Genomic DNA, 15,968 nt, shown 5'->3' with positions numbered 1-15,968 from the left:
TGTGCAGGGTGTACAGTGTCTTTCAATCAATGTCGGCTGGGATTGGTAACAGGCTCCCCCCCAAGCAACCCTCCAATGATGAGTGCTGTAGCTGATGGATGGATGGAAGTTTGTCCGAACAGTTTCTCCAAATTTGCTGCACTCAAACTCCGAGAGCCTGTGCCGCTGCTCCTCCATCACCTGAAGCCACCGTCCAGTTATTTCCCCTCCGATGTTTTGAGTCGTTATCTTGCCGCACACCGACCCGACCACTCTGTCTTACTTTGTTACTTGGCTTTTTCCTCTCACCACTCTGTTACCAAATATACTGTAGTGGGATTTCTGCAGTTCAGATTCGTCCCAACGATCCATCAGCGGCCCCGCGGCACTTTGGTCCAAGGCTGCCTTTGTAAAGTTTTCAGGTGATAAGTTACAGGAATTGTTTGCTGCAAGTTAAATAATTTGTCAAGTCCCTGAAAAAGGCTTGTTTTCTATGAAATATAGTGGAGAGTGATATCATTTTAAAATGGCCCCAATAGAAGGAGTCAACCTGAGACACTTCAGACACTGGCCCACCCCTCTAAGTATGTGATGGGACCACTCAATTTGTGTCTCTCAAACTGGGACAGTCAGATATTAGGCTCTTCTGTACACGGGAACTTCTTATAATGAAACAAGCTCCCTATATCAACCCAACTCTGTAGGTAGACAACACAAATCTAAGCAAAGTTTACCTTTAGTATGCACCGTAGACTAAATACAATAACGTACAAATCATATATATACATTTTTTAAAATCTTTATATGCTTATATTTCTATTCTTGCATGGAACAATTGTAAAAAACACAATTTCCCCCTGGGATCAATAACGTTTTTCTGATTCTGGTAACATATTATTACATTTAATAACTATTTTACCCATTTTTCTCTTTTGAAACCTTAAATTAAAACACTTATAACCAATTCACATCATATTGGGACCATCAGAGAAAGCAAACTCCCATTGGTCATAGTCTGAACTTCAGGGTGAGGCCTCCACCATGTGGCCAATCAGGTTTTTATTCAGGAAACAGTGAGCTGGCTTCCTATATAGGTTCTGTGGGTGGAGCCACAGGAGGAAGTAGAATGCCAGGTAAGGGAAGGGGAGAGGAAGTAGGAAGGGCATTTCCACATAATCTTTCAAAATAAGAATCAGTTATTTCTCACCTCTTCATCAGACGTCCTCAGTGATCAAAATTGCATCATTGCAAAGTTTTGACCTTCTGCACAATGAAGGTCAAACATCCCAGAGAAGTTACATCATGGAAAACTGTACATTTTGTATAATTACAGCTTAATTAAAATTAATTTCATTACATAAAACATACACACTTGTTATTTTGAAAGGTCATATGTTTATTTCTGACATTGCCCCATCAGGAGACAACAAAACCAGCATCAGTTTTTAAATGGGTTTCTTGTGTAATGAGGCTTCGATCGATAGATATTGTTTATTCCATTCACTCTGAGAAACTGACCTGAGCTGTAACCCGAAGAAAATCCATCCCATCATATCGGCACAAAGACATTCCTCAAATCCACCGACTAATTAGTCTGAAAATAGAACCTCCTCCGCAGCGTGATACCAAAGTCTCCTTGAAGTAAAAAAGTGCACAGTTTAACTCTGCTTCCAAAATCCCCCGAAGAAGAGTGAGAACAGCTGCCGAGTAAATCACATCATTATTCCCATTAAGTTCGTTAATATCACAGATGACAAGAGGAAAATATATAATGAGAGAGATAGATAGAGAGATAGAGAGAGAGATAGATAGAGAGATAGATAGAGAGATAGACAGATAGATAGATAGATAGATAGATAGATAGATAGATAGATAGATAGATAGAAAGATAGATAGATAGATAGATAGATAGATATACGGATGGATAGATAGATAGATATATAGATAGATAGATAGATAGATAGATAGATAGATAGATAGATAGATAGATAGATAGATAGACAGATGGATAGATAGATAGATAGATAGATAGATAGATAGATAGATAGATAGATAGATAGATAGATGATAGATAGAAAGATAGATAGATAGATAGATAGATAGAGAGATAGATAGACAGATGGATAGATAGAGAGATAGAGAGATAGATAGAAAGATAGATAGATAGAAAGATAGATAGACAGATGGATAGATAGATGATAGACAGATAGAAAGATAGATAGAAAGATAGATAGACAGATGGATAGATAGAAAGATAGAGAGATAGATAGACAGACAGACAGACAGACAGACAGACAGACAGACAGATAGACAGATAGACAGATAGATAGATAGATAGATAGATAGATAGATAGATAGATAAAGATAGAGCAGAAGGAGACGTGGCCTGAACTCATTAACAATAGTTTGTCCGGGTCGGAGGTGAAAACTAAACGTTCTTTACAAAGCACTACTCTCAGAATTATTTCCACACTTAACAGTAAAGCCAGTGGAGTGAAGCCAGGCCTGTGGAGGATGTGATGACGTAGCAACAATAAGACGAGGCAGAGCAGCGACCATTGACTGGAATGGTCCGGTTCCTTCAATGGAAGAGAGGAGGGCTTTGATTTTGGCAGCAGTTCGGAGCTGGAGGGCAGAGGCCTGTTTGGACAGTGTCAATACCGAGGTCAATATCAAAAGAGATAACTCTGAGATATCTGGCATCAGGGTTTAACTAGAGTGAAGGGCGCCAAGAATATCCTCTCTGTGACTCCCTTGAACTTTGAAGTTACACTCTGAATTCCTGAGTTGAATCATAAATCTGTCATCCTAGTGGGAGGATTTGTGTGACAAATTTAATTATTGTGTTGATATAGATTCGGGCTGGACAAGCATTGTTTCCTCTCCCGACTCCTTTACACACATTTCTTAATTCATGTTTCTCATCGAAAGTCTGTTTATAATTTATTGTTGTTTTTTTTCTTTCTTTCTTTGTTTCTTCTACATATATATATTTTATGTTTAAAAGTAAATATCGAGAAGATTTTAGCATTTTGTGTTTAAACTTCCATTCAGTGGAAGTTAAAGAAGCAACACCTGGAGCAATTAAATCATAATAAAGTAACATTTACTCACTTCTGTCTATAATTTGTCAACAAAATGAAACAATGGAAGTAAGTCCTCTAGAATCTAAATGAACAAGAAACAAAAACAATATCTACAGGTCTTAAAAAACATAGTCTGATAAAAAACAGAAAGTCCAAGGGTCTGAAAATGTCCGTCAAGTAAAACTAGAATCAACTTTAAACGAGCCTGATATTTTCCATTCAGATCCATGAATTCTTTCTTTGGGGAACTGGTCAAAGTAAACACGTAAATATTTAATCTAGCAATGTTTAAAAGATTGGGAAACGAAATAAAATCCTGGATTCCATGCAATCGTCCATTGAGACCCAAAATTTAACGAGTTCTTTCTTGACCCATGTCTTTCCACCTAGAGTTTTTAAATCGGTAGTTTTTGAGAACTCCAGCTGAAAAACCAATGAATAAACCAACGGACAGGGTTGGAAAACATAATCTTCTGTGCTGAGAGGTTAAAATGTGACCAACTATAGATGAGATATAAGAGATAGACTATTTTTACTTCTATTTGTAAATGCCCCTCATTTTTTTTACGTTTTCTATTAAAACAAACAATTTCTTCTGCATTGTTCCAACCCCCCCTGAAGTGTAATCATGTTTTACATCCCAGCATGTTGAAGCAGAAAACCAGTGTTCTGATTGCATGGGCGTCTTGTGCACAAAGAACATGCGCCTGCCGAGTGGTAACTGTAAACCAGGATGACACTTCTAAATGAGCTGTGCCCCGTGTGTAACAGAGATAAGGCTCCAGCTAAAATGATTTATCTGGTCCTCGCAGGTCCTCTTGTCTCCTCTAACCTATGCACCAAACTGCAGCAGGATCAGGTCATCAAAGTGATTTAGCTCCTCGGAGGCACTGAGACATTTGGTGGATGTGCTTCCACTGTAGAGTCGCTGGTGCGTGGCCTCCATCTCGGGGGATTGTGGCCTGAAGTGTTTAACTAAGGCTCCACCAGGCATTAGAATGCATCTTGTGTCCTGCATTACAAACCAGTGAGCGTGTTTCCTCACGCTGATCTGAGTGAGATGCTGTCGCTCTGTGCAGCTCGTGTCACATAGAAAATATGATTTAAGAAGAATAGAGGCATCATATTGCTCACTCACTGGATAATAGCTGCTAAACGCCTTGCTGCTTTTGGAATGGGATCGCACAATTGTGTATTTCCGCTCATGTGGTTGTTGTGTATGGATTGACAACACAATTGCATTTATGTTTTGTGTTCAATGATGTCACACTGCATCCTGGACCCCCTGCAAAAGAGCTTTAACTGCTGTTGCCACTGTTTCAGGGTCAAACACTATTTCAATCACCAATGTGTGTAAATAGATTATAAAATTATAGATCCACTGTATCCAGGCATCGTCTGGTATTGACATACAAATATTTTTGCACAATTATTAATCATAATCAGCCATTTCCAGCAGCTCTCCCCCCCCTCGCTCTCAGCCTCACACATTTCCTCACAGGTGTGCATGAGCTCGGTTTTTGTGCCAGCGATGACAGAGCAGACCGAGGACATCGCTCATGTCGCGCCGAGCAGGAGTGATATGAAAATAAATGTTTTCATCCCCTTTGACCCCGATCTCACAGATTCTTCCCAAACCCATGAAATCCGTTCTCCACCTGCGTTCACATATATTTATCAAAGTTAATAGAAATCTTGTTATTTCCTCTGAAAGCTTCTAATATGTGCTGCTGAATATATTATTCAAAGAAGACACAAAGCTTGATAATTTCCCCACTGAGCATGTTCATATTCCTCAGAGGATGAATCTACTTTTTCTTTGCTAACTCAATGAGATGTCCCATAGCGCCACCCTCAGGAGAAAAGGTAATATTGCAGTAATAACATTTTGTCCATTAGGCAGATTTCTATGAGATTCAGCGGGCACCTCTGTCCTCCAGCACAGGACTTGGTTTAACACTTTCAATGGTCATTCTCTAGCTTTTCTAATAAAAAATGATTTTAATAAGAAAAAGAAAATCCTTCCGGTGTTGTATTAATTTGTAATATAAGTTGCTGAGTGGTCAGTCTGTCTGTGCACTGCAGGTTCAGTCTGAAGAGGTTAAACACATCGTACAAAGCTCACCTGTGCTCTTAGTATTTATTTATATCAAACAGAACAGACAATGCAAACCAATAGGAATGTAAATGAGCCCCTGCAGTAGATTCCTTTTTATCTCGTGTCATATAAACCAGAGTGATGTGAAGTGCAGGATGATCAACTCACAGCACAACAGCCACGATGTGCTTTGTAAGTAATGAAAGCTGGAATTGCCATTCTAACAGCAAGAGGCAACTTTATCATTGATTGACACGGAGGAACGAGGCTAATCCACAGGAGGCGAGGGAGGGTTTGTCTTTAAGCAGCCTGACTCTGCTCCACTTGATTAATACACAACACAACTGAGATGGATAAAGAGAGACGTCGAGTGAAATACGAGTTGAGCAAATCAAGTCCTAACTGTGGAAAGTGCAGCGCTGCAGTCGGGCAGAATAACATCGTTTACATAGGAGATGAATTAACTGTGGGCCACGGGTTTGACTCCCTCGAGTACAGTGCGCTTACTAAGCAGAAAATTACAGTGACCGATGCCCCCAACAGTTTACACAAAGAAAACAAAGAGAGGCTGAGCTTAGAAGAAGAAGCAGGATGTTTGCTGGACTTTATACATGAGTTAGATCAATATAGATATATGTTTCTTTGTGATATTGTTTAAACTCTCAAATGGAACAGGAAACAGGTTTCTCTGACTGAAGCTATGTCTCTATTCAGGGGCCCCCATCCTTCTGAGAACTCGGTCTTGTGAACTGAAATGAAATGTTGTGATCACCGGCTCTTCTCCTACGCAGCCACCAGGGGGCGCCCGGGGTCACACATCGCACTTTTGCTGAATTATTGCTAATGTAAAGCTACCGACAGTCTTATATGATGAGGTGATGAGCGAGGATCATCGTGTTTGTGGGTGGGACAGGGGAAGTGATGCAGTATTTCATGTTTAATGACAACATATATAAAAAGTGAAAATTTGACAATCTGTATTACAGGTTTACGCAACAAGGCAAAACTAAATTGGTTAAAACAAATTAACCTTTTGTCTGGTTTCATCATAATGAGATAGAAATTGAACTACTGGACTTCAAATGGATTTTTTTAAGCTGGTCCATCCACTACAAGGAAGGGGCACCAAACTTAACATGCTTATTAAATGGGCCATTGATTTTAGGTGAAAGGGAGAAAACCTGAATACGACCATCTTATTATTGTTGGTGACATATGTAGAAACAGCAGTTTGCCCCCTTTGAGGATCTTTGTCATATTGATGTTAACAACCTGGGTCTTACTTGCTTTAAATGCCTCTCAGTTCTCTCTTATTTACATCTTTTGTTTTTGTCGCTCTGGAGTTTGTGTGTGTTCACACAGTCTGTCGTGTGTAATTCAAACACTACGTGTCACGTCCTGAGTCTCAAGCTGTTTTGTGAAGAGAGATTTTTGTGCAAGAAGCCAATGACACCTGCCATGATTCATCTTCAGAGGAAAAGTGAGACACCAGGATGGATTCAAACTGTTTAAATCTCACGTCCTGCTGCGGAGACGTTTGTTATTTTACACAACACAACTTCAACCACATCCCTGTCGTAACACACCAGGACTCTTTCTTCACTTGACCACCACTGTTTTCTCTCCTTCCCGACACACAGAGACTCGTCCTCCCTCCTCACCGCCTGCCTCACCGGCTGCATGACCTCATCGGTGTCTGTCCGTCTCACAGGAGGACAGTTATTATATCAACAGGGTGAAAGTTGTCTCCTCTGTAGGTTTATTGGTTTCTTACCTCGACCAAAGGAGGTTGTGCTTTCACCCCTGATCGTTTATTACCTCTGGGCTGCTTTTGTCCGTTAGTTCTGGTTTGTTTGTGAGCAAGATAACGGGAAAGACAAAAAGGAGGGTTACCATGAAACTTGATGAAATGAATGTGGAATGGGTCAGGGAAGAATTTATAACATTTTGGGTAGACCAGGATAATCTAACCCTCAGACTGCTATCTCTTGAGTGTGTGCAATTTGGTGTGGATCCCCAAAAATCTGATGATCTGACATATGATAAATGGTCTTCATAGTCAGAAAGTGCATCTATGACTTTATATATCACACATCATTCACACACTACATGCACAGCTATCAGGGGAAATTAGGGGTTCAGTGGGGTTGACTGCAGGCGCCAGGGATAGAACCGATGACCCTCCTGTTAGTGGACGACCCGCTCAACCCCCTGGACAACAGCCAGCCCCAAGTTGATCCCTTAAGGAGACTGTTTGGAGGAGACCCAAGGCCAAACTGGTTATCCAACCCTAACCCAACTTGGAGAAGTAACGCACAGATCTGGATATAAAAACTCGACACATTCACTGTGTTGAAATCTCTAAGTTTCTGGAGTTGGGTGCAGTTCTGTCTGAGAACTTTTCTCCTCAGTTTCCCATCACAAGAGACAGACCTGTGCAGGACTGTTTGGCCTTGGCAGAAGTGTACGCTCTGCTGAGGGCCAATTCTAGTTCAATAATTTAAAAAGGTGACTTGGAAAAATGGAACGACAGGACTGCATGAGTGATGGATGCATTGTTAATGTCTGTCTGTATTTCTTCTCGGTTGTCCAGGCTGGAGATGCTGGAAATGGAAATGTAAGTGAAAAGAGAGACAAATGTTTTTGTCACACTCAATGCCAAATGTGTTTGGGGACAGTTTCTAGTTTTTTTTACATTTCAGATTCTATGGAGACAAACAAGAAACCATTGCTTTTAAGAGGAGAGAACACGGTGTAAGGCCACACACAGAACGATGAGCTCCTGCTATTTGGTTTCACTTGTTCCCTTCGGAGGTCGACACAGTTACGACAATCTGCTATTTGCTAGCTACACAACCATAGTTTATTTCTATGAGAAATCAAGCTTCAACTTTACTTTGCAGCTACTAAATGATCTGATTTCGATCCAAACGTTACCTGTCTAGTAACTGCAGAAATCTCTCTGTGTGTGTCTGTGTGTCTGTGTGTGTCTTTGTGTTTGTGTGTCTGTGTGACTGTGCGTCTGTGCGTCTGTGTGTCTGTGTGTCTGTGCGTCTGTGTGTCTGTGTGTCTTTGTGTCTGTGCGTCTGTGTGTCTGTGTGTCTGTGGCTCAGAGGTCCAGGGAACCGCTCATCTCATCGGCTTCACACGTGGAACATGTATTGTTTATGGCCCAAGGATATGAATTATCCTATTTGTTGTCATTTGGACACATGCAATTTAATTAGTGCATTCAAGACAAGCTATTTAGTATTATTGTTAGTAATATACTTTATTTGAGGTCATAATTAATATTTTAGGTGTATATTTTATAATGTTTTATTGTAATACATTAGTTTTGTTTTGTTTTATTCAATTTTTTTGTTTTATTTTGTGTTTTTTATATAATTGTTTTTGCTTGTTTGGTTTTTCTAGTATTTGTGAGCCTGGCTAGAAGGGATCCTGTGACCCAAGCATCTAATTACCAATGACTCCTGTGTGTTGTTGTTGTGCACATGACAAATAAATGAATCCTGAATCTTTGTCAGTGAGTATTTTCTATGATGTGTGTATTTCCTGAAATGCATCTTTACAAATATGAAGAAGAAAAAGAAAAATTGTCCACTTTAGTCTTGAACGCAGAGATTGAAGGATGAGACAAGGTGCAGGCGTGGAGGTGATGAAGCTCATGGTCCCCCCCCCCCCCCCCCCCCCCCCGAGCTGCAGGAGAATCTCTGCCCGCAGCTGCAGCTTGTCAACAGGCTGTCACACAGTCTGAATGTGAGTCAGTATCTCACTGCGCCCAAACTTCAAAATAAGCCGTCTCCTTCACCACGTCTCAGCCTCCTCCTCCTCTTCAGCTCCACTCCAGCGAGTGGCTGGCAGTGTCCCCTGGTCGGATGTGCCCTCTATTATGTCCACACAGGGGCCAAGATGGAGACGCTCAGCGAGACGTCCCTCAAGGTGCTGATCTGAGTCCGAGTGACAAGGCTGCGTGTACACAGGTTATTTACAAGGAAGACATTACTATTCAGTTTCCTGCCGGCGTCCGTCTCCATGGGGCATTTCTAGTTTTCCTTGGGCTGTGATGACCCTCGCCTCAGGGGCTGATGGCAGCCCAGAGAGGAAGTTAGAGTGTTTGTCTCTGTCGCTGCGTCTTAAGTGGTTCGGTCGTGACCTTCTCATCACAGAGTTATGGGTTCGATTCTCAGGTTTTGTTCTCTCTCCCCGACACATTTCTTCAGTTTCTTTCCCACAGTTGTTGGAGAATTTCAACCTCAGCTCCCATGAAGCATTTATGATAAACTCAACGTGAAACATTTAACGGTATTGATCTTTCTCCCATTACTCCATCAATCATGCATTCTGTTATTAGATTTTCATGGAGTCCACTTTTACTACTTCTCACCAGATGGAGCCATTTTTGGCCTGTGGAGCGAGAACAAGCTATTCTCCTGGTGTCCACTAGGAGCATCGGTGCTCTGTTATGAAACAATGGAGTTAGGGTACAATTAAAAGTAATTTGCACTTATAGGCCTTCAATCATAGGTGCAGTGGGTGTGTGTTTGTGTGTGTGTGTGATCACATGAGCTGAGAATAAGTAATTCAGTCCCATTTGTGACAGAAAAAACAGACGTTCAAGGATTAAAATGCTGAAATAATAAAAAAACAAAACAGTGAAAGTGGATTTATTGCAACATGAATCACCTTTTCGTATGTCTGTCATAATTCTTATCGGTCATAATAATATTGTGCTCACCACATCGATGCTGAAATCTCAGTGGTATTAAAAGAAATCAGAGCCGACAGAGAAATAGAAACAGTTTTAGATTTTATCGATAGGAATGAAATATGTTTGCATTTCCAATTTTTAAAGAATACCTTCTACAGCTTAATCTCTTCATTAACAATCATTTTAATATTTCTCTACCTGTGCTGTAATCCCAGTGTTCCCATTGGATCATTCCCCAGAACGCTGCAGATTGTAATGGTCAAAGTCGTTGTTCCACCGTTTAACAACCGTCCTCAGGAAACCACCGGGGAGTGATTCATTAAGAATTTATCTCTCCCTTCGACCACTTATCATTAACGTTGATTATGATGGGGCCGCTCTGGGAACTGGACCAAACCTCAGAGCCCCACTGGGAATAGAGGAGAAGTTGCTGACCTGAGGAGATATGAAGTGAGACTTAATAAGATCAGGGTCTTAAAGGTCTTTACAGTTAAGAGGAAGTTATTGATCTGTTTTCCTGTTGATGCTTGATTTAAAAGACGAGAGAAGATGAAGGATAGCAAACACAACTTTGTATAAATATGGGACATAGGCCAAAAAAAAGCCACCATACAATTTTGGGGCGGATTGTGGGATAAGATGCTGGTTTGAGATTTGATTTCCTCGGGAGAGATTTATGGGTGTTAATGAAAAATCTGACATCTGACACCTGATATCTACGAGTTGTTTGGTGCAGCTTGGTTGAATTGAACCCTTGTGTGGTGTTGGTGTTTTGGTCACTCAGCCAATGTTCGTGGGTCTGGTGGACCCACCGCATTATTCGGTTTTTCAATCAATACAGCTACATCAATATACGTAAAAATACTTAACAGATTTTAACTTTATCCCAATTACAAGCAATATAAACAGCATATATTAGGGATGCACCGATACATCGGCCGAACATCGGTAGCGGCCGATATTCGCCTTGTTTACTGATATCGGCTTATCGGTAATAAACTTGACTTTCACCAATATCATTGGCCGATGTTCATATTTGTGGTAAAACCGCTGGGCACGTGCCGCGGCTGGGGGATCAGTCCCTCCGTCGCCCTCCTCTCCGCGCCGCCGGAGGCTCAGTGTGCGGCACCGGGAGGTCCTCATCCGGTGGCACCTCACGGCGCCGGCGCGGAAGGCGGGCCGTTGGAGGGGACCGGGTACGCGGTCAGCGGCGGCCACTCCGGACGCGTGTCGGGCCCTTCTCGCGGATCACCTCAGCTACGGCGACCGCTGGGGGAACCCTCCGGCTGGCGCCTAGCAGCTGACTGAGAACTGGTGCGGACCAGGGGAATCCGACTGTTTAATTAAAACAAGCATTGCGAAGGGCCACGGTGGGTGTTGACGCGATGTGATTTCTGCCCGACACTAAAAACAGGTCAAACTGAGGAGGGCTTGTTAAGTTATCTTGACTCACGCAGTGTAACTTGGCGTAAAAAGTATGAGCGTAGCGTCTGTTTAAGTACTTTATTATCATGTGCACCGCCTCTACTCATCCGTCTCATGCACGCACAGGTAACAAGGGAACTGACAACATACGTTATACACACAGAAGCCGTAAAGGCCGAATTATACTCGTGTTGCACGGACGCACGCATGCACGCAAGACACGCAACACGCCCCTTTCGTGCCCTCTTGCGGCTTGCGTGCGTCCGTCAATTTTTCTAACTACACGACAAAACGACGCGAGCCTCACGCAGCCCGCAAGGCTTGTGATTGGTCTGCTTACTACATCCCGTCCGGAGTCTAGTTTCCGGTTTCCTGCCCCACAATACGCGGAAATCACGGAAGATTTAGAAGAACGAATATGGAACAAATAGATGAGCACTTGGCAGAAGAGATCCGAAAGTATGACCACTTGTATAACCCGTCACTGACTGGCCGATTTGTCCGCCAGAAATAGGCTATGAGGAGCCGGAGTGGCGATGTAAATAAAGATTCGACGAAGAAGAAGAAGACGTCTCTTCTTTGTGTGTTTTGTTTTCGAAACAAAACGTTACTCCGCCTAGTGTTCTGGCGGTGAATTGCGTTGCAACATGCGCAACACGTGAGTGAAGCATAAACCAAAACGAGTCCGTCGATGCAGCTGCGTGGCCTTCCGCGGTTGCAGTCGCAGGACTATAATTCAGCCTTCACACATCTAATAAACGGGCAATACTGCTACCGTAAATCAATGAGAAGAGCGTTCTCTGTAATGATACTTTAACAGGGCTGTTTTAGACAGGGTAATAGGTGCTGTTTTAAATTATCCTTGTGGTATTTTGACCAAAATATGTTACAGACATTTCATTAAGATCCCAAGGAACCATTTCAACTTGCGGTAAAATGGGCCTAATATGTCTCTGTTAAATAAAGTTTAGTTAAATCAGAGATTGTTTCATAAATCTGATTCAATTTGTGCTCATTAAAAGATAAGAATGATGAATAGTGCTTTTTAAATAATGATTTAATTATTTTTCTGGCACAAAAGGGTGAATGAATAACAACAAAAAGAAAATAAACAAATATCGGTATCGGTATCGGCTATCGGCCAGATTGTTATTTTAAATATCGGTATCGGTATCGGCCAAGAATTTCCATATCGGTGCATCCCTAGCATATATGGTTAATATTTGTCATTTACCCCTGTTAAATCACATTTATGAATAAAAGTGCTTTTAATTTTTTGTGATAAAATGCAATTAAACAAAGAAACATGAATTACAATCAAGATATGATTGGAAAAAACGAATATGAAACAAGGTTTTTCATCAGTGTTGAGGTATATTTCTTGAACTTAATTAGAAATTGAACCACTCATGTCAGACTACATGAGAAATTATTTTTGAAGAGAGAAAATCTTTGGAAGACAATGAAGGGGAAAGCTTTAGAGAATATGAAGATCATGTTTCTATCAATTCAGAGTCTGACAGTGAGTTTGAAGATGAGGATGAGATTGACCATCAGCCAGCTACCTAAAAAATTCATCTGCAGCCAGTCCCATATCCAGGCCAGGCCATCAGCAGCCAACATATGGATGTCAAAAAATGATGAAATCGCATGGCTACCAATGTAATAAGGATGCAACCAGGGCCGACACGGATAGCAGTAATCATGTGCAGGACATCAATTCTTCTTACGAACTTTTCATTACGTAAATCATTCTGCACTATTGTGGAGGGACAGCATGTTTTCGTAGAAAGCTGGAATGAGATGGACCAAACCCATTTATTTGCATACTTTGGGGTTATTATCCTTGCCGGAGTTTTCAAATCCAAAGGGGAATCCACAGAATCCTTGTGAGATGCAGAAACTCGCAGAGAACTTTTACATAAAATGTGCAGGAATGTGGGAGCAGAGATGCTTAAGATGTACAATTTACCACTTTACGTAGTCCTGGGTCCAGTGGACCCAAACACCATATATGTAATATAAATGTGTAGGGGGGGTGTACAGTGTACAGTCACTGAAAATATGTCATTTTATATGTTCATCACAGAAAATGAGCCAAGGCCAATGAGTCTCAGGTTGAAAAAAATATTTATTGCATCATTTTTCTTTTATCAAACATTGAAAACGGGTCCCATAGACCCGAACAACATACAAGGGTTAATAAGCCAACATCAAGTCTGCCTATTATTGCACAACATGAGTGAAGCGGAGGAAGAAGAGGCAGATCCCGTGGATGGCTCTAGTTCACCTTGGACAGAAAATCCAACGGTGGTCTCCGGTTCGACTCCACGGAGCGACAACAAAAAACACAAAAACCTGGATGGACAACACCTGGACCTGTTCCCCACCGTCTAAGTGCCCCTGAGCAAGGCACCTTACTCCCCCAACACCTGCTCCCCGGGCGCCGTGCATGGATGCCCACTGCTCTGTGTGTCCTCCTGTGTTCACCAGATGGGTCAAAGGCAGAGAACAAATTTCCTCCCCTTGCATGTCGTGTGTGTGCATGTGTGTGGGACCAATAAATGTATCATCTATCTTCTTCTTCTTGACCATCGTTGCCATCTTCCAATACCACAAACGTAGAAGCAGAAGGTGTGATGATCCGAGACCTCCGGTTCTTCATATGAGACCTCTGATTCTTCATATGAGACCTCCGGTTCTTCATATGAGACCTCCGATTCTTCATATGAGACCTCCGGTTCTTCATATGAGACCTCCGGTTCTTCATATGAGACCTCTGCTTCTTCATATGAGACCTCTGATTCTTCATACGAGACCTCTGATTCTTCATATGAGACCTCTGATTCTTCATCTGAGACCTCTGGTTTATGGGGTGGGATTTTCGCCCACTTCCATGGTTTGAGGTAACGTGTAAATCTTTTCCACCCTTTTTTGTTCTTTTTTGTCTCTGGTCTTTCATCAACTTCGACCTCTGGTTCTTCATCTGAGACCTCTGGCTCTTCACTTGAGACCTCTGCTTCTTCACCTGAGACCTCTGGTTTATGGGGTGGGATTTTCGCCCACTTCCATGGTTTGAGGTAACGTGTAAATCTTTTCCAACCTTTTTTGTTCTTTTTTGTCTCTGGTCTTTCATCAACTTCGACCTCTGGTTCTTCATCTGAGACCTCTGGTTCTTCATTTGAGAACTCTGGCTCTTCATCTGAGACCTCTGGTTCTTCATCTGACCTTTGGGCTGATACCTTTTTTTTATCTGCAGAAGCTGCAGACTTCCTCAGCTCCATTTGAACCTGCTCTTTTAGGTCCTGGATCTTCTTTTCATAGTCAGAGATCTTTTGTTTATCCGCTGAGACTCTCTGTTCATACCCAGATAACTTTTGTTTGTCCTTAGAGATCTTTTCTTCATACTCAGAGTTCTTTTCTTCATTATCAGATATCTCCATTTGAAGCTGCTCTTTGAGGTCCTGGATATGCTTGCGGAGGAGCTTCTCCTTGTCAAAGACAACCGGGCGGCTCTCGGCAGGCGGAGAAGGAAAGAAGGCTGATTGCTTCAGCTTGTTGTTGCAACGCTCTAACTCTGTGATCTTTGTGTTGAGACACAGAATAGTTTTGTCCTTTTCTTTAATAATGGACTCAATCTTTTGTGATACTAGAATCTTTAAAAACTCTGCCCTCTTTTTAAAGAGTGGTCCCTCTATGATCTCTTGAATGCAGGGCACATTTTGGGAGCTGGTGATGAGCGTATGAAGTAATGTTTTCAGGTTCACCTTCTCTGCTTTTTCTTCTTTGTATTTTTCCTCCATACGGTGAAGATCCTGCTGAAGCTTGTTAATACAAGCGGCTATCTCTGCACAAAGGGAACTCCCCCCCTCAATGGTCGACACCTCACGTCTGCCTGGATGTTGTTCATCCTGGAGCAGATGGTCCTGGGTGACTCTTGGAAACCTGTTCTCTGTTGCCATCTTGCTTAAGAATATAACCTCTGCTGCTTGTGTGTGGCGGTTAGCAAGTGAGTAAAGTGCAGTAGCGCCATATGGAGTACACATGATGAAGTATTTATGATCATAGGAGAGTGCACTCCAAATAAAGGATTCCAAAGATCATAGGGGTTATCTTTTAACATTCAATCATTTCCTGTCCTTTGTATTTCAATTAACAACAATCGGAAAGTTTTGATGGAATTTTTAAAAATACACAAAATTTCAGCTTCCTGTCAGACAGGAGGATGTGGCTGGGGGGAGTGAGGGGAGAGAATTTAGCTTCCTGACAGCTTGGTGTATGAAACTATTCCTGAGTCTGGTGGTGCGACAACGGAGGCTCCTGTACCTTCTTCCAGAGGAGGCTGAACAGACCGTGTGCAGGGTGGCTGGTGTCACTTACAATCGAGGTGGCTTTCCGGGGTGAGGAGGGTGGTGTGAGTGTCCAGATCCAGTCTAAAATGAGTACAACGGGTACATAATATATATTCAACTATGTTTTATGCCCTTTGAAATGTAATAATTTGTGTGTGTGATATATTTATGCTTTGGTATATTTTTCTCACTGTTGTGTGTTTCTGTCCATCCAGGTGCATGGGTAGAGTGCACCTCTCTGACGCCCTGCTTGGATACTACAAGGTCCTCCACAAGACCACCAAGTGGTACATGAACTTCTTCTATCATTTCATGGA

General features: G+C 42.0%; 1 protein-coding gene across 1 annotated transcript in view; it reads right to left on the bottom strand.

Annotated features, from left to right (window-relative positions):
• LOC128457346 (neural cell adhesion molecule 1-like) overlaps positions 1-15,261 on the bottom strand; it is a 159,978-nt gene extending 144,717 nt beyond the window's left edge. The window contains exon 1 of the mRNA XM_053441996.1: positions 13,921-15,261. Within this exon, the coding sequence (XP_053297971.1) occupies positions 13,921-15,261 (1,341 nt within the window). The remainder of the gene's footprint in view (positions 1-13,920) is intronic.
• Positions 15,262-15,968: the final 707 nt, after the last annotated feature.

Source organism: Pleuronectes platessa, chromosome 15, assembly GCF_947347685.1.
Source record: "Pleuronectes platessa chromosome 15, fPlePla1.1, whole genome shotgun sequence".
Taxonomy (NCBI): domain Eukaryota; kingdom Metazoa; phylum Chordata; class Actinopteri; order Pleuronectiformes; family Pleuronectidae; genus Pleuronectes; species Pleuronectes platessa.
The sequence above is the reverse complement of the archived record's forward strand: the minus strand, read 5'-3'. Positions and strand labels throughout refer to the sequence as shown.